The 23,738-nt window shown below is 43.8% G+C and overlaps 2 protein-coding genes and 1 non-coding gene across 26 annotated transcripts in view; all 3 read left to right on the top strand.

The window, feature by feature from the left end:
- UBAP2L (ubiquitin associated protein 2 like) overlaps positions 1–18,873 on the top strand; it is a 44,338-nt gene extending 25,465 nt beyond the window's left edge. For 7 of the 23 annotated variants that reach the window (XM_065903434.1, XM_065903421.1, XM_065903474.1 and 4 more), the window contains 17 exons: positions 419–617; positions 1,071–1,348; positions 1,504–1,676; positions 2,722–2,911; positions 3,619–3,673; positions 4,080–4,254; positions 5,205–5,277; positions 6,335–6,530; positions 6,621–6,709; positions 7,929–7,982; positions 8,529–8,610; positions 9,224–9,441; positions 9,805–9,910; positions 14,866–14,933; positions 15,986–16,183; positions 16,598–16,648; positions 17,498–18,141. In XM_065903434.1, coding sequence (XP_065759506.1) covers positions 419–617; positions 1,071–1,348; positions 1,504–1,676; positions 2,722–2,911; positions 3,619–3,673; positions 4,080–4,254; positions 5,205–5,277; positions 6,335–6,530; positions 6,621–6,709; positions 7,929–7,982; positions 8,529–8,610; positions 9,224–9,441; positions 9,805–9,910; positions 14,866–14,933; positions 15,986–16,183; positions 16,598–16,648; positions 17,498–17,593 — 2,301 coding nt within the window. In that variant the 3' untranslated portion in view covers positions 17,594–18,141. Of the gene's footprint in view, positions 1–418; positions 618–1,070; positions 1,349–1,503; positions 1,677–2,721; positions 2,912–3,618; positions 3,674–4,079; positions 4,255–5,204; positions 5,278–6,334; positions 6,531–6,620; positions 6,710–7,928; positions 7,983–8,528; positions 8,611–9,223; positions 9,442–9,804; positions 9,911–11,344; positions 11,749–14,865; positions 14,934–15,985; positions 16,184–16,597; positions 16,649–17,497; positions 18,142–18,170 lie in introns of those variants that run through there. The other 16 variants (XM_065903551.1, XM_065903532.1, XM_065903493.1 and 13 more) reach the window with 6 other exon arrangements.
- On the top strand, positions 8,319–8,453 carry LOC136156441 (small nucleolar RNA SNORA58). The gene has a single exon (XR_010660993.1). It is a non-coding gene; the product is annotated as a small nucleolar RNA SNORA58 (small nucleolar RNA).
- A 202-nt stretch (positions 18,874–19,075) lies between the features above and the next one.
- On the top strand, positions 19,076–21,929 carry HAX1 (HCLS1 associated protein X-1). 2 transcript variants are annotated; one of them, XM_065903593.1, is made up of 7 exons: positions 19,090–19,480; positions 19,980–20,242; positions 20,421–20,608; positions 21,020–21,071; positions 21,191–21,297; positions 21,427–21,517; positions 21,666–21,929. In XM_065903593.1, the coding sequence occupies exons 1-7, from the start codon at positions 19,428–19,430 to the stop codon at positions 21,749–21,751; spliced, it is 840 nt and encodes a 279-aa protein (XP_065759665.1). In that variant the 5' UTR covers positions 19,090–19,427; the 3' UTR covers positions 21,752–21,929. The 2 variants fall into 2 exon arrangements, with proteins under 2 accessions (XP_065759674.1, XP_065759665.1); XM_065903602.1 differs by lacking the exon at positions 21,427–21,517 and having other exon boundaries at positions 19,076–19,480.
- Positions 21,930–23,738: the final 1,809 nt, after the last annotated feature.

The following is a 23,738-nucleotide window of genomic DNA, read 5'->3' as shown; positions in this document are numbered from 1 at the left end:
GCAACTGAGACCTGGCATGGCCAAAGAAGAAAAGGAAGTCCCTGAGAAGGAGGGAGGGAAGGGTGATGGCAATGGTATCAATTTTAATGGCTCTTAAATTTCTTTGAGTGCTTTCTAGGTGTCATGCACATATTAAATGCTTTTTATCTATTGTTTGTTTAATCCTCCTACATCTTTATGAGATACTACTACTATTTTCAGATGAGGAAAATGAGGTACAGATGACTACAAGTCATTTTTCCACAATTATAACCAGGATTTAAGTCTAGACAGTCTCAGTCCAGGCCTTATGCTGTAATAGACTATTCCATTTAGTGACATTCTTTATACTGACTCTTAACCCAGATGAGTGTCTTTTTGAGTAGCTGAACAAGGTTATTTGGCTGTGGATTTCTCTAATCTCTGTGTTAATCTACAGGTGAGCATGTTAGGGAAAGGATTTGGTGATGTCGGTGAAGCTAAAGGCGGCAGCACCACAGGCTCCCAGTTCTTGGAGCAATTCAAGACTGCTCAGGCCCTGGCTCAGTTGGCAGCTCAGCATTCTCAATCTGGAACCACCACCACCTCCTCATGGGACATGGGCTCTACCACACAGTCCCCATCGCTGGTGCAGTATGGTGAGAAAGATGGAAAGTGACTGAATTCTTTAAGCGTTGGAGGATTACTGCCAAGAGGCTGGGAGGAGGAGTACCCACACTCATTTCCCCTTGTCAGAGAGGCTCAGTTCAGATAGCTGGGGAATAATAAATATATAAGTTGAGGCTGTATATCTCTTTCATCAAATTTAACCCTGTACACATTTGCAGTCTTCTGTTGACATGAGGATGTTTTGGATTTTTCCTAGATTTATCGTCAGTATTTGAAAACAGTCTGTTGCCTTTGGAAGAGTTTATGAACTTTGCCGTTTTAGGACCTTATACTCTGAATATGGGCCACTTCTAGATTGCTTTCTTACAAAGCAGTGTAATAGTGTTGATTTGATATAACCCAATGGTTGTCACAGAATGATAGTATTTTCTTGAGGTTAATGAGGACCTCCGGCCTCATACCTATTGGATGTCCTCATGCAGATTTGAAGAACCCAAATGATTCAACAGTGCACAGCCCCTTTACAAAGCGCCAGGCTTTCACCCCGTCTTCAACCATGATGGAGGTGTTCCTTCAGGAGAAGACACCTGCTGTGGCTACCTCCACAGCTGCACCTCCACCCCCGTCTTCTCCTCTGCCAAGCAAATCCACCTCGGCTCCACAGATGTCTCCTGGGTCTTCAGACAACCAATCCTCTAGCCCTCAGCCGGCTCAGCAAAAACTCAAACAGCAGAAGAAAAAAGCCTCCTTGACTTCTAAGGTATTTGAACTTTTAGATAGATATTATTTTAGGGCAAAGGGGTGTAGGATTTGAGAATTGAGATTGTAAGGATGTAGTTTGGAAGTCTGATGTGGAGGTTTGTTATCAGTCTTACAGTAAGGTTATAGTAAACCATTTCTTTATCTTCTCTACAGATTCCTGCTCTGGCTGTGGAGATGCCTGGTTCAGCAGATATCTCAGGGCTAAACCTGCAGTTTGGGGCATTGCAGTTTGGATCAGAGCCTGTCCTTTCTGATTATGAGTCCACCCCCACCACGAGCGCCTCTTCAAGCCAGGCTCCAAGTAGCCTCTATACCAGCACGGCCAGGTAGAGGAAACAGCTGTCCTAGACTTCTTTTAGACTTTTACCACTTTTTGTAAGTCTCTTGTTGATTCCTAGAACTCTGGACAGCCAAGGCTCTGATTGAAGGAAAAGCAGCCACTTGTAGCAGTTTGTTGAGTGCTTTTGTTACTAGGTTTTTTCATAATTCTAAACAGATAGAAATATATCCTTTGGGTACTTACAGAATGTCCAAGCACAGTTCCTAGGAAGGTGTACCGCACTTTTAAAGTACCTTGGCATCTGCCACAACCAATAGTGCTTTTGACACTTTGAGACATTTTGTGTGGATTTAAAGCCTATGAAGATTGTAACTTTGAACTCCTAGGAAGGAGGTAAAATTAAAATTAGTAGTACAGAATTAAAAGAAATCTTTCCTGTAGAACCTTTTCTATTTCCTATGATAGATATCAGGGAAGTCTATCTTAGGCAATAGAAAATCCTGGAATTTCAGAGTAATAGGTGTTACCCCCCAATCCTTAGAATTTAAAAGTAGAGATGCCTTTCCCTAGCCTAGCTCTATTGAATCATAATTGTTGTTAATGCATGTGAGTATTTTTAAAGTTCTTCTCATGAGAATTTTGCTCTTGGGTTTTTGAGAGAGCCAGGAACTCAGAATTCCTTAAAATAAGCAAAAGGTGATTTTTCCTGTGCTTGGGGTTCTTGTTATGGTTGTATGAAAGGGACCAAGAGTAGTGTATCCTTTCTACTGACTTTTAGCCTCTTTTTCTAATAACAGCAGAATGTAGGGACACAAGAAAATTTTCTTTTCCTTTAAGAGTTGAAAGTGTTTTTAAGCTCGATTCTTAACTTAGATACCTGGCTTCATAGGATGTGGAAATTCCTACTGTTGCCAGGAGAAAATTGTCGCAGTATCTTTTATTTGTTCTTGAAGTTTGTCTTTTTGATTATAATCAATTTGATTATAAGTTGATTGTAATCAACTCTAGTAAGTTACTTTCTCCACTCTTCTAGTATCAGGAGATCTGTTCTATTCATTTCTCTTGAGATTTTCCCTCTCCATTCCCCACAGTGAATCTTCATCCACAATTTCATCTAACCAGAGTCAGGAGTCCGGTTATCAGAGTGGCCCAATTCAGTCGACAACCTATACCTCCCAAAATAATGCTCAGGGCCCTCTATATGAACAGAGATCCACACAGACTCGGCGGTACCCCAGCTCCATCTCTTCATCACCCCAAAAGGACTTGACTCAGGCAAAGGTATTGGCTTCATTAGCCCCTGGGCATTGGTTGGGAGAATAGAAGACAAAGTCTCTTAAATATTAGTGTTTTACTTCTTGACAAATGGTGCTGAGATATCTCTGAAATGCTGATTATGAAGCTTAACCTCATTTTTGTGGTTGGTGAAATTAAAAAAAGTTCTGTGCACTAATCCTGGAGACTTAGAGCCAGAAGGTCATTCTCTTTGCACTAAAGATTCATTCTCTCTAGTAGAATCATTCTCCAATACCCGTTTTCTTGGAAGATCTGATTGCTAGACTTCTGAGGGCATATCAGTAGACCTCACCTTGCTATGTCTTGGGTTGGTGAGGGGGACAGCATATGCCAGAGGAAATGTGGAGAATGTGGAATGACTGTCAGATGGCAGCCAGCAGAATAAGTGGTTTGGCTGAACTGTCTTACTCCCACATCCTTCCCGAGGGATCATTGGATTTGAACCTCTCCTTTATCTGTTTGGGGTTGGGGATCTCTTCAGCAGTTTGGGCATTGCCTCCTATTGCCCTGGGTCACACAGGGTTGGTATATCTTTTGTTGTTTTAAAGTTTTTGTTGTTTTTCCTTTGGGTTGTGTACATTATGTTAATCCTTCTGTTAACTTGCAGAATTTCTCTGAAGGAAATTGGTTGGCAAAAATTAAACTGAGTCAGTGTACTAACCTAATCTATTTGTTTGTCTATTTCTTACCAGAATGGCTTCAGTTCTGTGCAGGCGACGCAGTTACAGACCACGCAATCTGTTGAAGGTGAGGGTTCTCCAGGCTTTTTCCTTTAAATTATAGTGTTTTTACTCCCCTTTCAATATTTTTGCATGTTGTAGATTGTCATGAACAGACCCCTGCCTCAGTGATCAAAACTTTTGGTTTTATTCTTAGCTTGATTTTTTCTACCTTGATGTTTAATCTCAAACCTTCCTAAGTTTCAGGTTCTCTGTCTTGTAACAGTGATAATCCTTTTGGTTTCCTTTATTGGACGAATGAGATTGGTACTGTGAAATGCTCGGAATTTAAAAAAAAAAAAAAAGATTGCACCTAAATGCCAGTGGTCCATTACTAAATAACTCATACTCACACTCTTGTCTTCGGGACAGCCTAGGACTGTTGTCACCTCTTAACTTCCTCTGATGATGTGAATTCCTTTCTTTATTTCCAGGTGCTACGGGGTCTGCAGTGAAATCTGACTCACCTTCCTCTTCGGGCATCCCCCCTCTCAGTGAAACGGTATCTGCAGCTTCCTTACTGACGACAACCAATCAGCACTCATCCTCCTTGGGTGGCTTGAGCCACAATGAGGAGATTCCAAATACTACCACCACACAACACAGCAGGTGATTTGGGGTGAGGATGGAGGTTTGGGTTGGTGAATAGTAATAACAGAGCTCTCTGGTTCTCTCTTACCCTCTCTGCCTAGCAGAGACCACATTATCTAAGTGGATGACCTACAAGCTATGGGAAGTAAAGACAGAGGAGGCTTTTTTCCCTTTCTCAAAACCCATTCTTGTTTTAACTGCTCACTACCCCTCGCTGGCTATTGTGTTGACCTTATGATCTCAGATCTACTTGGTCCCATATTCTGCCTTCTTTATCTGGGTTGTTTTTTTTATTTAATTGAATTATAGTTAATTTATGATGTGTTAATTTCTGCTGTACAGAAAAGTGATTCAGTTATACATATACATACATTGTTTTTTCTATTTTTTGCATTATGGTTTATCACAGGATATTGAATATAGTTCTCTGTGCTGTACAGTAGAACCTTTTTGTTCCTTCATTCTTATTGTTCCTTCATTTTATGTATGTACTAGTTTGCATCTGATAACCCAGAACTTCAATTCTATCTCTTTCTCTTCAGCAACCACAAATTAGTTCTCTCTGTGTCTGGCCTCTGTTAATTTTTGTGGCTGTGCTGGGTCTTCATTGCAATGCACGGGTTCTTTGTTGCTGCACATGGACTTTCTCTAGTTGCAGGGAGTAGGGGTTACTGTCTAGTTGTGGTGTGCGGGCCTCTCATTGCAGTAGCTTCTTTCCTTGCGGAGCACAGGCTTTAGGGTGCGCGGGCTTCAGTAGTTGCAGTGTGTGAGCTTTAGTTGTCCTGAGGCATGAGGGGTCTTAGTTCCCAGTCCAGGGATCAAACCTGTGTCCCCTGCTTTGGCAGGTGGGTTCTTAACCACTGGACCACTAGGGAAGTCCCCAACCTAGTCCCCAGTTCCTGACTGAAGCTCCACGTCAGGCAGTAACCATAGCACTGTGGCTGATGGCAACCACTTTATCCTTACAGCACGTTATCTACTCAGCAGAATACCCTTTCGTCATCAACATCTTCTGGGCGCACTTCGACATCCACTCTTTTGGTAAGTGTGAATGTGGGAAAAGGAAATGTGGTCTTATTATACTCAAACAATTATCTAACCATAAGATTCTCCCAAGAAGCAACTCTTGAAAATTTCTTCATGAGGTGGCAAAATGACAACAGACCTAAGGTTGCAGGAAAAGGGGTAAAGGATACTTGAAGCCAAGAAAGGCAGAAGAATCCAGAAATACTGCAGAGCTGTGGGCTAATTCTTAAAGCCCTGGAAATTACTTTCCTGAGTATATGACTTTTTTTTTTTTTTTTTTTTAAGACACTGAAACTGGGTGGGGCTTTGTATGCTGTGATGAATTCTGTAAGAACATTTTTTTTTCTAACTGATACAGCCATTTTCACTCTGGGATTTGCCAAACCTGAGTCCTGAAAATAAGGAGTCTAGGCATCCTATGAAAGTAAAGGCCAGATGAGTGCTTTTGGCTAAAGAATTAATTTCACTGTTGTGATTTTGTGACAACTATATTTGTGGAATTAAGCTGAGATGGTAAGGAAAAAAACTCAGTTCAAAAGCACCTGTTTCAGGGAAAGCATGTCTGGTTTGTCAAAAGCCTGGGACCAGGTAATGAGGGCTAAGGCTTTCTTGGGATTTTCTCTTTCCTCCAGTATACTATTTCAGGTTTAAATGCATTAGAACTTGCACTTTTTTCTAGCCTCTGAACTTGTCTGTTGTGTTAGCCTAGTGAAGAAGAGTAGTCGAGGAGGCTATGATGTATTTTTCAAACTTATCTTTTGTCTCCTTGGGCAGTCAGTATTGATTTCTAGGGAGTTTGTCCCTACTCGCTCTGCTGCTTTTTGAACAGGGTGATAATGTGCTGTGGATCCATTGCTAACAATCTTTACCAGATAAATCTTGGTGAATGTGTAGCTGGAGATATTTAATCATTTATTCTAGTTATTTTGGCAGAGGATGCCCAATACCCTGCCTCAACCTCTTTAATTGGGAAGTTGGTGTGACAGAATCAACAGAAGGAAATGTCTTTCCTGACCTGTTACACTAATCACTGTCTCCTCCTCCTCTTTTCCACTGCACTGCCTTTTTGAAGCACACGAGCGTGGAGAGTGAGGCGAATCTCCATTCTTCCTCCAGCACTTTCTCCACCGCATCCAGCACCGTCTCTGCTCCTCCCCCAGTGGTCAGTGTCTCCTCCAGTCTCAGTAGTGGCAGTAGCTTGGGCCTCAGCCTAGGCAGCAACTCTACCGTCACAGCCTCCACTCGAAGCTCAGTTGCTACGACTTCAGGTAACCCTGTGTAGAAGTTCAGTTACCTTCCTTTGGGATGGAGGAGCAAAGTAATGGTGTGACAGGATAAAAATATAATTTCTCTTTTAGGAAAAGCTCCTCCCAACCTCCCTCCTGGAGTCCCGCCATTGTTGCCTAATCCATATATTATGGCTCCAGGGCTGTTACATGCCTACCCGGTAAGTGAGACTGAATGATCTTTTCCAAAAGAGGAAGGTGGTATGCCTAGTCTTTATTGCTATGACTTCAGGTGGAAGACTATACATAATAAATAAGTGGTTGTCATGTGTAGTCTTTAATCTTTGTAGTTTGGGGGGGAAATAATTTTTTTTAAGAGGAAGGACTCAACCTAGACCAGATCCTCTATTGTGTATTTTCTCTATGTGAAATAATTACTGGACCTCAGAAGCCAGAGGCCAGAGTGTCACTGTTAGTGAATCCCTCAGTTTCCTAGAAAATTATTTTCTCTAGTTGGATTGATTCCTAATCCTGGGGGTCTATGCTGGCTCTGACCTGATGAGAGTAGAGTTCCCTGAGTTAGTCTGTGGTTCTCTGAGAATAGGTGAATAACAGAAGTAGCCTTTTGTCTTGCTGTGTTTTATGTATTCAGTGCTTATTAAGATGAAGGATATTTATTTAGAAGCATTTTTTTTAAATACCTGTTTTTTGAACTTATGATTACCAGGGGATACAGGAGGGGAAGAGATAAATGGGGAGGTTGGGACTGACATGTACATACTACTGTATGTAAAACAGGTAACTAATAAGAACCTACTGTATAGCACAGGTAATAATTCAGCTCTGTACTCCAATGGCCCATATGGAAAAAGGATCCAAAAAAAAAAAAGTGAATATATGAGAACCTACTCACCTGTAACTCACACAGCATTGTAAATACTCCCCCCCCCCCCCCAGAAAAAAACCCAAAACACCTGTTTTTGCCTTCAGAGAGTTTAGATTATCATACAAATGAAATACTCAGTAGCACTTTTTAAATAGTTAACACACTACCTTAGTATCCAGCGGTTAAATAATAGAGTAAAATGTGAATCCTTTCTGAGAGAGAGGAATTTTAAGCCATATTTTGAAGGCTAATGGAGAAAAAGACTGGCAAAATAAAGTTAAGTTTTCATGTGTGACTTATGTATCCCACTGCTACCCAGAGGACAGCCTAGTTGAATCAGTATGTAGCTCAAGGAAAACTTCAAGGCCTTTCATGAATCATGTAATTTCTTTGCATTTCATTTCTTAAAGAAAATGAAGGAAATAATCTATGTCCTCTTTTTTCTCATGAATAAAGATGAAAGTTCTGTTGATTTATTTTGTCTTTTAGCTCCTTGGTTTGCTACCATCATGACCAGTTCCCATTAATACTGTTAATGTGTTTTTATCTTTCAGCCACAGGTATATGGTTATGATGACTTGCAGATGCTTCAGACAAGATTTCCATTGGTGAGTATATGGTTGTAGAGCTTAGGGAAAGAAAGTGATCTTAATGTTTGAATTATTCCAGATGTTTACTTGATAAGTCACAGACTTGGCTTTTTTTCAACCTATTAGAATGTACTTAGAAAGTGGTTCTAATAGAAGGTCACTTAAAAAAAAAAAAGTTGTGGCATCTTTGAATTAAACGTATTTTAAGCTTCCTTTATGTCTCAAACACTTTGATGAATTCTAGAAGGAAGATGTATTATCTTCATAGTGGTAGACTATTAAGGATTATATCTAGAGATTTAAAATTTATCTAGAATATTATTGGTACTGATGGACTTGAAGCGTTTTCCTGGTGGGCATACTTGTAGACCTTGCCTGACTATCCCCATGGCCAGGCAGGGGGGACAGTGTATGCAAGAGTAATATGGAGTTTGTGCTAGCTCTTGCCAGCTCATTAATGGCTGGATAAACTGCAGTTCTCCAACATTCTCTTGCTTCTCACCTTGTACAATGTGTCATGCCAATAATGAGTGGCACTGAGTGTCTTTTATTTCTGTCTTTCAGGATTACTACAGCATCCCATTTCCCACACCCACCACTCCGCTGACTGGGAGGGATGGTAGCCTGGCCAGCAACCCTTATTCTGGTAGGATTGGGATGAGGCTGAATAAAGGGAAGCTGTGTTGGTTTTGGTGGCAGAAACCTGATTAGTAGATCCAGTTTTCACCTTAAGATCTTTGACAGAAATATTATACAAAATGGATGTCATGAATCAGGGTCAGTAGATTTAGAATAAGTATAGTGGTTGAATTGACCTTCCTTTGCTCATCTCTACTCCTGTTCCCTATTTACATGGCAGTCTTATTGCCTTGCCAGGCCACAGGCCTGACCTGTTGTCCTTATTGACTGTCACTGTTTTTCAGGTCCTATATGGAGTTTTCCCCATGGAGGAAAAGCAGAGAGGGGAAGTAGGGGGTCGGGTGGGGAAGAGATGAAAGAACATAGGTGGGCAGAGAAACCATATAGGAGCTTTATTCTGGAAGCTTGTCTCTGCCACAGCATTGCACAGCCATGCCTCATTAGTCCTGGCACTGTGCAGAGTGTGTTCTGAGCAATGCTAAATGGAGCCTCAAAAAAATAAAATTCAAAGAACTGAACTTTAACCAAGTCTCTCCTGGATCATGTGAAACCAGAAGAGGTAATTCTACATTGATGTGGGGAGTAAAAGCGGCAGATACATTGAGCCTCTCCTTTCACAGGTGACCTCACAAAGTTTGGCCGTGGGGATGCCTCCTCCCCGGCCCCAGCCACAACCTTGGCCCAACCCCAGCAGAACCAGACGCAGACTCACCATACCACGCAGCAGACATTCCTGAACCCGGCGCTGCCTCCTGGCTACAGTTACACCAGCCTGCCGTACTACACAGGGGTTCCTGGCCTTCCCAGCACCTTCCAGTATGGGCCTGCTGTGTTCCCTGTGAGTGCCTGGGCCTGGCCTTTCCTTGCAGCGGGGGCTCCTCGGCCCTCTGCTGCTACTCTGAAAGCTAGATGACTTTTTGATAACAAATAGGGGGAGCAATTTCCACTTCTGGCCTGGGAGAGGGGTTGGGGCTGGATAGGTGGTATTGGGATAAGGGACTCCCTGTTGTTAGAATTAGCTAAAGGGGCAGTGTATAGCTTTGCTTCCCTCAGACTGTCATTCACTCCCTGAGCCATTTTGCTAAGCAAACTGGACAGCCTGCTTCAGGGTGGGTAGCCGTCTTGAATGCCCAGTCTCTGGAGTAGGATAAATGGTAACTTTGCTGCCATTTCACTGTAGTGCTGGTCTTTTGTTCTTCAGGTGGCTCCTACCTCTTCCAAGCAGCATGGTGTGAATGTCAGTGTGAATGCATCAGCCACCCCTTTCCAACAGCCAAGTGGTTATGGGTCTCATGGATACAACACTGGTAAGCTAACCTTGACCCTGGCTGTCATTGGGATGTTATTAAATGAGTTTCAGGGAGGAAGATTCGATGCTTGAGAAAATAGGACTGGTAAGGGTGTGCTGCTGCTCCAGGTATGATTGTTCATGTTTGTCTGACTTGGATTACTGTCTGAGCAGCACCAACAGAAGAGCTTAATAGTAGAACATGTATTTATTACTTAGTTCGAGAATGCCCTGGGTCACAAATTGGCTATTAGAATATGTTGACTGGCCTACACTTTGCGGGGGAAGCAAGGGGCCCACCCAAATCTAAGCAAGATTTTACTGAGATTTTTCAGTGGGGGCAGGTGTTAACATTTAAGGTACTGGTAAGTACAGTAGGTGATATATTCATTCACTGAATAGAAGAGTTAAATGGGTTCTTAGCTAAGACGCTGTAATAGGTTTGGTTGAAATGTCTTTATAGTACTACTTTCCTCATGTGGCCTCTCCTTTTATTCCCTATCTAGAGGGCCTAAGATGTGGAAAGAAAGGAGTAGGGCACAAATGCTCAATAGAGGGAGAGTTGGACCTTTGGGTTCCTTCATTTGTATGGCTGGTTTCTTCGCAGAGTCCACTGTACAGCTGAAGGCAGGGAGGGAAATACGGGGATCCTCTGAATGGATGCTGACCTAAAAGATATTTATCCTATTCTTTGCTCCCATACCTGACACCTACTGTCCTGTTTTTGGGGGACAGGAAGTAAGAGTTTTTTAATAAAACAATTCTACTTTTCTCAGTGCCTAATAGATGTGTATGGAGAGTAGGTGGTTGTCATTGCTTGGGGTTGAAGTTGAGGGTTGTTCTTGAAAATTCTTAGTTATGGTTTCATGATGGTTTGGATGGAGCTGTACGTGTGTTCTTCACCCTTGTATGGGCTCCAGATGGTTAAAATTGTCCAAGATTTTTCAATAATTGAGAAACTGAGCTGAGAGGGCAGTAGGTCTGGAAACTGTCAATCAGGTGGAGCTTTGAACTGTGTTGTATGACTTACAGTGGGTTGAGATTTAAAGTAAAGAAATCCTGAGATAACTCACTGAGATTAAACCTCCTGTATTTAAACTCACTGAGATTAAATACACAGACTCCTTGTGGCTCGGGACCCCTCGCACGGAGCAGGTCAGCCCTAGTCCTTGGTAGGGAGGCTTACAAGCTCTTGTCTTAGAGTGGCCCAATTACAGGAGTTCAGGGTTAGGTCTTAGCTGGACCAGATTCAAGAATTTTAAGAGGTAGATGATTGGTAATATAAGAAGGTGGCATTACTTGGTTGTGGAAATCCTAGTTTTTCCCTAAGATTTCAGAAACCTATAACAACCCTTTGAGGACCCCCAGTTCCCAATCCCACAGAGGGCTCTTGTCATCCCATTCCTCATCAACCTCTAAATTCATTTATTTTTATGTATTTGATTCCTTTTAGGAAGAAAATATCCACCCCCATACAAGCATTTCTGGACGGCAGAGAGCTAATTTGGCCCAAGGCTGGGGGCTGTGTTTTGTGTGTGTGTATAAATTTGCACTGAAGTCTTGTTTCAGAAACCAGACCACTGAGGAGAGCCTACTGAGCTGTGGCCATGGCCTGCGTGGCTTGGGGGAATGAGTTTGTGGATACCTTCTGGGCTTTTGAACTTGCCCTTGCCTCATTTCCCTCTGCCCCATGTGTCTGACCCTGTCTTACCCATTTCGAATTCAAGCGGTGCAGCACCTCCTCCGAAGCATCAATGCACACACCTGCTGTTGCTTTTGATTTCTGGAAGGCATGTAGTTTCAACTTGTAACAAAATATTTGTAGTCCTCAATAAACTGTGGTATTTCTTTAGCTAACTCTGGCGTTCTTTCCGTGCATGTCTTTCTGGACTCTAGGAGCCAATGTTGTGCTGTGGGTGGAGGGTGGCCATAGTCAAAGAACCATTAACTTTTCAGTATGGTGACTCTGTTAAGGTGGGGGAGGGGAAGTGGCCTCAGTTCTCAGCCTGTTGATTTGTTGGTAAAGAAAGCTATTTGTAGAAAATTCCCCATTCTCCATGCTGCTTATAGCTCTTCACTTTTCAGTTTAGATCTTCCCCTTGTCTCTGACATAAGCAGAGAGGAAAGGACAGAAAAATGAGTGTCATGTCATTGTGAAAGGCTAAAGAGATGGTGTTCAGGACTGTTGTTACGAAAGTATCTTCTATCCCAGAGGCCACATGGCTGGCTGAGATATGATAAACTCTTGAGTGACCAGCTAGTTGATGACTCGGACTATGGAAACTCTTCTAGCCTGGAACATTGTTCTTATAGTCCCTTGATGACTTTTTAGGGATTGTGGATTATTAGTCAATTCGCACTTGTTGGGTGTAGCTAAGGATGTGTGGGAGAGGTTTGGCTAGACATCTCCTTTACGGAAATTCTCACCCCCTCTTAATGCCCTTCATTCGTAGAGTTAACTTGGATACTGAGAACTCTGTTCTTGGTTAATTGGAAACCCAGATATTTGACCTTCTTTGTATTTGTTCCCAGCCCTCTGAAGTAATTTTGTCTTTTGAGTGTGCCCAGCTTTCTCAAGGGTTGCCATGCTGGGAGAGATTTCTTGTTTCTCCTCCCTGCCATCCACATTGTGTTTGTGTGATCATGACTGCTTGGGAGTGTGGATTAACCAGGGGATGTTGACTGTTGGAAGGAAAGCAAAAAAACTCTGTAGTCTGAGATTCTAACTGATGAATAGTAGGTAGGGAAATGAATGCCTATTATTTTCTAGGGTCTCAAATGCTTACACTGAGTCCATTTAGGGCTACTACACTATTTTGTTTTTTTCTGCATCTCCAGTTGTTTCAACCAGTAGCCCAATCAAGGCTTCTAGACTAGAAGCTGTTTTTGAGCCAGTTCAGCCTCTAGAAAGAATGAGACCAGTAAAGGGCACATTGGAACTAAATTCCTACCACTAGGCTTGAGAACAGCCATCTCTTCCATTCTGTATGGGATGACCAAGGGTGCTGGCAAGCTGTTTGAACCTTCACTGTAAAGGTTATTGTCTCTTCTGGTTTCCCTCAGAGATGTTCTATTTTTATCCTGTCCATTTCACCTTACTCTCAACACTTCCACACAAACCTCCTCATTAGCTTAGCTTTTTTCATAAATGAATTTCTGTTCCTAAAGTTATGCCTGTTACCAGTGATGTGCCAAATGGGCACCTGGGAGCTGAAAAAGGAAAGGAAAAAACTACCTGGTTAGTTCCTGTGTTGTCCCCTTTTATTCCAGCGCCATTAAAATGTAGAGTTGATACTTCGAAAATGGGAAAGTGTTTTCTCATGCTTGGTTTCTGTTGTTGTTTAGTTGCTAAGTCATGTCTGACTCTTTTGCAACCCCACGGACTGTAGCCTGTCAGGCTCCTCTGTCCATGGGATTTCCATGCACAGAATACTGGCGTGGGTTGCCATTTCCTCTTCCTGGGTGTCTTCCTGACCCAGGGATCAAACCGACATCTCCTGCATTGGTAGGCAGGTTCTTTATCACTGAGCCATTAGTGTCTGTAATTCTTTTCTTTTCCTATTTTGTGTTTGTTCCTCCCTGAAACTGTCTGGACTTACGATATGGGAGGGTTTTCCAGGGTAAACGCCACTTCTACTGGGAAGATTCTAAAGTGGCTGTCCAAGGTGGACTTAGCTTTTAAAGGCTACCTTGGTCTAGGAAGGATTTGGATTTTGGAGTTTGAATGGAGATTGTTATTGAATTGTGGGTAAATGGAGGATTCCTCATTTGTGACTCCATCAGTGTGTGTGTGAACGGAGATCGCTATTGAATTGTGGGTAAATGGAGGATTCCTCGTTTGTCACTCCATCAGAGTGTGTGTGTGTGTGTGTGTGTGTGTTGGGTGAGTCCATCAGTTTAGTTCTAAAAAACTCCTCAAAATGATCCTAACAGCAGAGGAAAATCCAGAGACCCAGACTGAAGTTTTTCTGAAGTCTCGTTTTATCTCACTTTCTGAGATTAAACAGATCTTTAGAAAACAAGCTTTAAATTCCTAGTAAAATTTCAGTTACTTTTTCTTCAATATTTGCATACAGTATCGCTAGTAAGATGCTGGGTTATTTTACCTGATGGCTTTTTTCCTATTCTTACTGCCTCATACCCTGGGGGGTACAGTATGTGTATTTCAGCTTAAGGAGTACAGATTAAAATGGGGAATTGTATCTTTGTGGTTTCCATAAAATTATAGTGGTGGTGTAGGGAGTTTTTAAATCGGAAACACACAAGTTGCTGCAGTATGGATTAGAGCTTTTACCTCATGGAAAAGCTGAAATTGTAAACTAGAATGACAGTTGGATTTTGTGTTCCACCTAGGCTCTCTCTTATAGCCTAACCCTGTCTACCTTCTCTCCTCTCCACACTTAGGCTTAAATTGAGTAAATGGAAATTTGTTCTTTAAATTGTAAGTATGTAGCCTAGTAGTACCAAGACAATAGGGAAGCTGGCCTAAGTAAACTGAGGCTCTGAGAATGAAAGTGCTCTTGGGGGGTTGAACTGAACTTCTCCTTTAGTACTTTCCTTATGCTGTGGAGGCATGAATTTTGAGCCCACTCAGCAGCAAGACGGCAGAACTGAGTGGAGTTTGGGCTGATTGATTTGAAATGGACATGAAAAGTTTAATACAGTCCTGTTGGGCTTTGGCATAGAGAGTGTTTTGAAAGTCATAGGCTAGTGAAGTTTGGCTATATTCCCTGGTGCTCCCAAAAACAACACACCTCATTCTCACATAAATGGTATATATCGGGAAAGGGCAAGAGAACTCCTTAGGGAACCTTTTTGTGTCATGAGCTCTTATTCCTCAGGACTGACATGAAGTTGGAAAAACAGACCAAAATTCCCTTGCAGTGCTATAGCTAGAAAAGCATCATCATTTCCCAGGGATGGGGCCAGACAGTTAGCTGAGCTAATCCTCCTGTCTGTTTCCTCCTCCCCCAGGTGTGTCAGTCACCTCCAGTAATACAGGCGTGCCAGATATCTCGGGTTCTGTGTACTCCAAAACCCAGGTAGGTGCCTGGCTCTGGACAGAAGTGGCAAGAGAGATGGATATCAAGGAGGTGGAGATGCAGTGATAGAAGAACACTGAACATGGGAATTCCCTTGCTGTCTGGTGGTTAGGACTTGGCACTTTCATTGCCATGGACCCAGGTTCAATCCCTGGTCGGGGAACTACGATCCCACAAGCCATGTGGCCAAAGGGCGGGAAAATACAGTGAACAAGAACAATCTTCTTAAGAGAGGTATCAGGAAACCCATCCTACTAGAAAGTGAGTTCTTAAAGTTTAAATTTAGCCCTCTTGGAAAAAAGAAAAATGTTACAGGAAGATGAAGTGTGGTAAATTGTTGTGATGTCATGTTGTTTACTGTGCAAGTTTTCCTGGCCCTTTACTTACTCCCAACCTTTTCATAAGTTTCTCAGAGAATAGATACAGAATGAAAGGAAACTAGTTCTTCCCATTCTTTCTAAGTCTATAACAGAGTGGGAAAGGATACAACACAGCCCAGTAATTAAAGCAAGGAGGCATCCAAATTATGCACAGATTAGTATTGTGTTGCTCCCACACACACACCATAAATAATTAAAAGTTCCAGGTAAAGTATTAGGAGTTGTGGTGGAGTGCTTCATGACCAAGACCATTAACACTTAAGATACCTCAGTGTGTATTCATTTTTTAAAAAAAATATCCAACAAGTTCTAATTTTTAGCCAACTCCAGAGGTTGTGCTAATAGTAGTCAGCAGATTTCACTGTGTTCATGAATGATGTTAGATTTCACAAAGTGCTCTCACACATCTGTCCTCTTATTTGGTCCTTACAGCTGAGAGGTTAATAGCATCCCTGATTCATGTAAGAGAAAACAGGCTGAGAGACTGAATAGTTTTCTCAGGATCACACAGCTATTAAATACTAGAACTGAGGCAGAGACCTGAATATCTGACTTCAGGTGCAGTGTTCCTGTGACACCATGCTGCTCTATCAGGGTGGGGGATCTTAGATTCAGAAATTCCAAGGAATAGTTTGCTGATCTTTTTACTCTCTCTCCTATTCTTCTGGATAGCAGTCCTTTGAGAAACAAGGTTTTCATTCCGGTACTCCTGCTGCCTCCTTCAACTTGCCTTCAGCCCTAGGAAGTGGGGGGCCCATCAATCCGGCCACAGCTGCTGCCTACCCACCTGCCCCCTTTATGCACATCCTGACTCCCCATCAGCAGCCGCACTCCCAGATCCTTCACCATCACCTGCAGCAGGATGGCCAGGTAATAGCCCTTCCCCCTCTTTCCTTTCCCTTCCTCTTCCTTCCTATCCCTAAAACTACCTCCCCTTTCCTTTTCTTACCCTTCCTCACCACCAACTTCACCCAATCCTCCCCAGCGCCAGCCATGGGCACACAGCACATACAGACACAGCGCACATAACACGAGTGGCCGGCAAAGGATATGTCAGAGAGGGGCCAGATTGCAACCTTTTTTCCCCGATTCCTTTGGTGCCTTTCTCCTCCACCTCCTCCCATAGCACAGTTGTCCTCATCCCATCAGACCTGGCTCACACCTCCCCTCTTAACCTCTCCCAGCCTTCCCCCTTCCCTGACATTATAGCTTTCCCTTCTAATGGTGGAGTTCTATTGTCAAAGTTTGTCCCTTTATTTTCCATATATCCTGGTTCTGCCTCAGCTACCATATTTGCAGATGATTCTCTGTTGCCAGCGCCAGCAGGAGGAGCAGGTAATGAAACTGAATGATGATATGCTTGAACCCACTCCTTTTCAGTCCCCATTTCACCTCCACAGTCTCAGGGAACGTGAAGAGAAGAGATTGCACGGTCACAAGGCGGGATACACGAACACACACACCTTGCTGAGCTCTCTGGCCTCCCGTTCCTCTCTCGTCCTCCCCTCCTCACTGCTCTTTTTCTTTCTACCCTTCCCTGACTTTTGAAACACTTGGTTACTGGAATGGAAAGGATTCTTGGAGCAGCATCTAGAGCCTGGGGCCTCAGACTCTCTTATCTTCCCTGAAATAGGCTCACAGATGTGATGTGTGATAGGGCTGGGGAGCCCTGGGGTGGTGCAAGTGACCTCTCCCCCTTCCTCATAGGTGGCTTGGGAAGCTAGAGTAAGGACTTCCTTGCTCTCAACTACAGATACCCAAATTGAGGCATTTATAGGGATCAGTGAAAGTGAAATCACCTTGTGATAACCCATCTCCAAGAGGCCATAATTCTCTCTAGAGAGTTAGCCTTCTGGAACAGGAGAGGATGGGTTTGAGGGGTTGGGGGAGGTGGAATTGAAAATGAGTAGAACTGATTCACTATCTTGCCTCCAAAAGTATCCTGCCCTCTTTTCATCTTTCCCTTATTTAAAGTTTATAGGTGCTTTTTTACTTGTCAGAGGTGCTTTTAACTGCTGTATAAACCAAATTTCTGATGGTTGAGAAGCAAGCTTCAGAGTAGTTTCTAAGCCAGGGGAATGGGAGAGTAAAACAGTTTCTAAATCTCCACTTGAAGATGTCATAAATTCGTCCCACTAACTCGACATCTTTTTCCTCCCCATTCACCCTCCCATTCCCCTGCAGACGGGCAGCGGGCAACGTAGCCAGACCAGCTCCATCCCGCAGAAGCCCCAGACCAACAAGTCTGCCTACAACAGCTACAGCTGGGGGGCCAACTGAGGCCCCGATCCTCTTCTCCCGGTCCCATCTTCTGAGAGGGCTTCTCAGCCTGGCAACTATGGAAACAGCATCAAAGAGAGAAAAGAATGTGGGGGGTTCCGCTACCCCCCACCCCCAGCGGCCCACCCCATGCCTCAGCTTCATGTCTGTCCCATTCCCATACCATCCCCACTCTGTTGTATGTATTATAGGATTTGTATTTTCTCCTTTTTTTTTTTTTTTCTTCCTTTCCTCTCTTCCTCCTCCCTTGCATTCAAGATTATGAAACTTTGCTGTGGGCCCTGCCCTCTCTTCTCCTCTTCCTATTCACCCTGGTGGTGTGTGGGTGAGGTGGGGAGGGGGGACCCCCAAATATATATCAGCCCAACAGCCCTAAGTCTCCTCCTTTATTATTAGGAAACAAAACAACAACAACAAAAAATGGCGTCATGAATATGAACAGCATTGTCAGATGAATTAGTTGAAGTGGTTTTTTTTTTTTTTGTACTGTGTCCTCAAATTTAATGGATTAATGTGTCTTGTATATATAAAAAGAAAACCTCTACCTTCAGCCTCTGCCCATTCTTGCTCCGTCTAGGATGTCCTCAGTCTCGTCGATGACCAGCTTGGTGAATAAATATTACTGTACCAACTGGGCCTTCCATAGCAGGCCCCGAAGGCAGTGGAATAAAAACGGAATCTTCGCCCTTTAAGAACTCTGACCTTAATGTGCTGCCCTTGAGGGGATTCCCTCACCCACCCTCAAAAATTTCACAGTGGTGCCTGGAAAGAATCATTGCAAAACTTCATTTCCTTCAGATCTGTAGCAGATTTTAGGCAGTGAAGGGAGTGGGATAGCTGATACTGGGTGGAAAGGAAAGGGATTAAGCAAGAGCTGAAAGAAATCACTTTGTATCAAGAGAATCAAAGTTTAATTTAGATGGGTCCAGGCAAATGAACTGGAAAGAAATGAGGGCAAAACATGCACTGTTGACTAGTAAAACTGAGGCAGTAGGTCTTGCTTCTTGAGTGTTTTCATTTCACACAGCTAATATCCAAACCCTTGAAAAGGAGGAGGCTAGAGCAAGGCCAGGTTTGGGAAGGAGGTGGGGGTACAGAAAGGGGGAGAAGCTTTGAAAGTCACTGATAGGCAAAAGGGGATACTGATACCTCCAAATTCTTCCATCCCAAAACGACTAGATTTCCCTTGCTCTCACAGTCTATGCTGATGGTTGCAGAGCCTATCTTGACAAACTACTTAATAGCTGGAGAGATGAAATTAAATCCATGCATTCCTGTGTCTTTTACTCTGGGGATGTCATTATTAAAGTAGGAGCTTGATACATTTTGTCCATTCCTCTAATACCAGACTTAAGTCAGGCGAGAAACAAACAGGATGAAAGAAGGGAGCGAGGTGGGTTAAGGCAGAACACTGGTCCGTGGGTGTGGTAAGTCTGCAATGAGGGAGGGTCTGGGTCCGGTTCATTTGTGTGGGTGGGGTGCCCTCTGGCGGCTGTCTCCAGTACCATCAAGCGTCAACACCTCGAAACCCTATTGGAGTGGGTTGGTCGGCCAAAAGGATTGGCTTAGAGGGCAAGTGTTCGTTGGAAAAGAAAAATTCAGTACGCCCGCTCCCTTGACAGGAAACAGGTGGGGGCAAAACTGAAAGCCTTTAGAATTTGATAGGCTCGCCCGCCCCGCCCCTCAGCGACGGCCGGCTTACGGTTGTTTTACGACAGTGTGCGATCGCATGCTTGCTTTCCGGCAGCGTGGTCTGACGTTCGTTCAATTTCCGACAGCGTAGCTCTGGCTGCTGCCAGCTGTGGGCTTCCAAGGTTCGAGTCCCACTGCGGGAATGAGCCTTTTTGACCTCTTTCGGGGCTTTTTCGGCTTTTCTGGACCTCGAAGGTGAGAGCGGGTTCGGGCCAGACACGGAGGAGCGGGAGTACTCTGAGAGGAGCTTAACCCTACACCCTATTTTTGAAAAACCATCCTTTTCTCCACTTCTACAACTCCTGCGGAAAAGAAGGTCAACATTGAACACACCCCCGACAGTAACCAGGGCGGTCGTTAAGAAACAGCCGCTTAAACCTTTCTCCAATCTAGGGTGATGCAACAGGGGTACCGGGTGGGGAAGACAATGGGGTTCTAGGGTAGAGGACTGGTGAGCAAGACCTTGGGGGGGGGGGGGGGCTGGGAAACACTTAAGAAAAGCCGCAGGAAGCTGCGGGGGCGGGGGCGGGGGCGGGACACGACTTTGATGAAGCAAAACAAACCTGATGGCCAGTCCTCTACCCTCGCTTCAGGTTCTCAGACCCCAACTCTTGTCCCACTTTGTCGCGCATTAGCTGATGTTATGGTTTAAGTAGTACTGAAATTTTGGTGGCTAATCTGCCTCCACCCCTAGCCACAGAGATCCCTTTTTTGGAGGAATGACTCGCGATGAAGACGAAGATGATGAGGAAGAGGAAGAAGAAGGAGTCACGTGGGGCCGTGGGAACTCGAGGTTTGAGGGTCCCCAGCCCCCCGAGGAATTTAGCTTTGGCTTCAGCTTCAGCCCTGGAGGAGGAATGCGTTTCCACGATAACTTCGGCTTTGATGACCTAGTACGGGATTTCAATAGCATCTTCAGCGAGATGGGGGCCTGGACCTTGCCTTCCCGCCCTCCTGGTGTGTGGATGCTCCTGGGGAAGAACCTGTGGTTTCTACTGGGTCGGTGGGTGAAAAAAAAAGACTTGCAGAGAGTAGTTGGGGGTTGGGAAGTGTGAGAAAGCTGATGATTTCAAGGAGATTTAAAAGAGCCCAAGTCCTTTCCCACTCCCAGCATCCACCTGCCACCTTTCTGCAGAACTTCCAGGTCCTGAGTCAGAGACACCTGGTGAGAGACGACAGGAAGGACAGACGCTTCGGGACTCAATGCTTAAGTATCCAGATAGTCACCAGCCCAAGATCTTTGGTGGGGGCTTGGAGAGTGATGCAAGATCTGAATCCCCCAAACCAGCACCAGACTGGGGCCCCCAGAGACCTTTTAATAGGGTGAGTACATCTGGGCCTGAAGTGGGATCTGTGGAGAAGACTGCAAAGACTGGAAGCCTTGCTGGAATCTAACAGACTTGGGTTGTATTTATCTGTTTTCTATATTAAACTTTGTGTAGAATTTTTTTGGGAGGAAATGGGAGTTCTGCTTTTTGTTAAAAATTACTGTAGATGATCCTTGGAGAAAGAAATGTTGAAGGAGGACAGAAATGTGTCAGTTCAGGAATGCTTTTTGGTAGAGAAATACATGAATCAGGTAAGAAGGAGGAGGAGTGAGTAAAGAAGGCCATCCTGCTGGGATCATTTCTCTTGAAAAAAGTGGTTTTGGAACTTGGAAATAGTTTGGGTTCTGGGGCCCCTCAAATTTCAGATTGAAAGGTGTCATTTGACCTACTTTGGCTTCTTCTACAGTTTGATGATACGTGGCCTGTGACCGCCCACTCTAGAGCCAGGGAAGACAATGGTAAGTCTGGAGGGAGAGGACATTTACCAGCCCTGTAGTCTCTCTCCCTGAAATTTCTGTCCACCACATTTGTTCCCTTCTTTGCTTTGGACTCTTGTTTCCTTTCTGTGCCCTCCTAGATCTTGATTCCCAGGTTTCTCAGGAGGGTCTTGGCCCGGTTCTGCAGCCCCAACCCAAAACCTATTTCAAGAGTGTCTCTGTGACCAAGATCACTAAGCCAGATGGGGTGAGTTGGGAGAGATGGGTAAAGGCAACTGTAACCAGAGAATGTTCTGGAAAGGGGGACTATATAAAGAAACCAGTGAACTCACCTTTAGTGATGTTAGGGATATGGTGGGGGGACTTCTCCTTGTAGACTATAGAGGAGCGCCGGACTGTGGTGGACAGTGAGGGCCGGAAAGAGACCACAGTAACCCATCAAGAGGCAGGCGGCAGTCCTAGAGATGGTGAGTGAAGAGTATAAATGAAAGGGATCCATCTCTCAATTCCATGGGAAAGGGAAACCGTTACTCTCCTGCCCTTTCACATTACTGCTCTCCTTTGCCTCTTTGCAATCCCTTTCATTTAGCCTGTGTGTATCACTTTTTCCTTTAGGTCCAGAATCACCAACACGTCCATCCTTGGATGATTCCTCTTCCATCCTGGATTTGTTCCTAGGACGTTGGTTCCGGTCCCGGTAGCCTTGTTAATTAACCTCAGAGGCCTTTAGATTCTTTCCACCTCCTACCCTTGCTCAGTACTAATGGGCTTAGCTGTCTTCCTGCCGCCTCAGGACCTCGGGTGTGCAGAACAGTGAACTGAACGTCTGTCAGTGTGCCCGTCACCCAGACTGACCAATAAAACCTTTATTTATGCTAATGCCTTGGTCTTGGTTTTGTCATGGCTATTCCACTTACTCACACTATCCAGGGCTTCCCAAATTAACTTGACCCACAAAAAATTATCTCTTAATTTTTTGCTTTACTTGCAAAACTGATTTTGATAAGTAAGGACCAGGTACCTTTAGGAAATGATTTTCCTTATGAATAGATAACTAGTGATAGTTCCAGGGAAATTTCCACATGCGGATGCATCAGTTTTAAAAAAACGATGTGTGTAAGTGTATGGGGAAAAACTGCTTCCCTATGTGTGAAATTACTATGATTGGATAATTCAGAGAAAATATAACTAGCAAAGCATTATTGGTCATTTTAACAAGTGGTACTGGAAAAGCTGGACAGCTGCATACAAAACAAGTAGATTAGAACTTTCCATTACACCAGATAGAAAAATAAAAAGATGTAAGACATGAAGCCATGAGACTTCTAGAACAGAACATAGGCAAAGCATTCTCTGACATAAATTGCAGCACTATTTTCTTGGATTAGTCTCCCAAGGCAAAAAAAAAAAAAAGCAAAAATAAATGGAGCCTAATTCAACTTAAAAAGTTTAGCACAGCAAAAGAAACCAACAGAACAAGAAGACAACCTATGGGATGGGAGAAAATATTTGCAGATGATATGACTGACAAGGGGTTAGTAACTAAGGTATATGAAGAACTCATAGAACTCAATGTAAAAAAATCCAGTCAGGACCTCCCTGGTGGTCCAGTGGTTAAGACTTCATGCTGCCGATGCATAGGGGCATTGGTTTGATCCCTAGTTGGGGAACTAAGATTCCACATGCTGTGTGCCCCATCCTTCCACCAAAAAAAATAAAATAAAATCCAATCAAAAATGGGCAGAAGACATGAACAGATATTTTTCCAAAGAGGACATGTGAATGGCTAACAGACACATGAAAAGATGCTTAACATAGCTAATTATTAGGGGCTTCCCTGGTAGCTCAGCTGGTAAAGAATCTGCCTGCAATGTGGGAGACGCCACTTTAATTCCTCAGTCGGGAAGATCTGCTACAGAAGGGATAGGCTACCAACTCCAATATTCTGGCCTGGAGAATTCCATGGACTACAGCCTGTCGGGTCACAAAGAGTCGGACATTATTAGACTCTTTAGCTAATTATTATAGAAATGAAAATCAAAATCACAATGAGGTATATCACTTCACATCTGTCCAAATGACTCATCAAGAAGTCTACAAATAAGTGTTTGAGAGGATGGTGTTGGAGAAGACTCTTGAGAGTCCCTTGGACTGCAAGGAGATCCAACCAGTCCATCCTAAAGGAGATCAGTCCTGGGTGTTCATTGGAAGAACTGATGTTGAAGCTGAAACTCCAATACTTTGGCCACCTGATGCGAAGAGCTGACTCATCTGAAAAGACCCTGATGCTGGGAAAGATTGAGGGCCGGAGGAGAAGGAGATGACAGAGGATGAGATAGTTGGATGGCATCACTGACACAATGGACATGGGTTTGTGTGGACTCTGGGAGTTGGTGATGGACAGGGAGGCCTGGCGTGCTGTGGTTGATGGGGTAGCAAAGAGTTGGACATGGCTAAGCGACTGAACTGAACTGAGAGGATGTGGGAAAAAGGGAACTCACACTGTTGATGGGGATGTAAATTGATGAACCCACTATGGAAAACAACATGGAAATTCCTTAAACTAAAAATAGAGCTACCATTTGATTCAGCAATTCCATTCCTGGGTATCTATCAGGAAAGAATCAGAACAATAATTTGAAAAGGTACATGCTGGAGAAGGAAATGGCAACCCACTCCAGAACTCTT

This window comes from Muntiacus reevesi, chromosome 1 (genome assembly GCF_963930625.1).
Source record: "Muntiacus reevesi chromosome 1, mMunRee1.1, whole genome shotgun sequence".
In the NCBI taxonomy this organism is placed as follows: Eukaryota; Metazoa; Chordata; class Mammalia; order Artiodactyla; family Cervidae; genus Muntiacus; species Muntiacus reevesi.
This window is presented reverse-complemented; position numbering and strand designations above follow the sequence as displayed.

Coding starts and splice junctions, on each gene's coding strand:
- HAX1 (XM_065903593.1), top strand. CDS start 19,428: ATGAGCCTTTTTGACCTCTTTCGGGGCTTTTTCGGCTTTTCTGGACCT. Junction 19,481..19,979: donor GGCTTTTCTGGACCTCGAAG/GTGAGAGCGGGT, acceptor CTCCACCCCTAG/CCACAGAGATCCCTTTTTTG. Junction 20,609..21,019: donor CCCAGAGACCTTTTAATAGG/GTGAGTACATCT, acceptor CTTCTTCTACAG/TTTGATGATACGTGGCCTGT.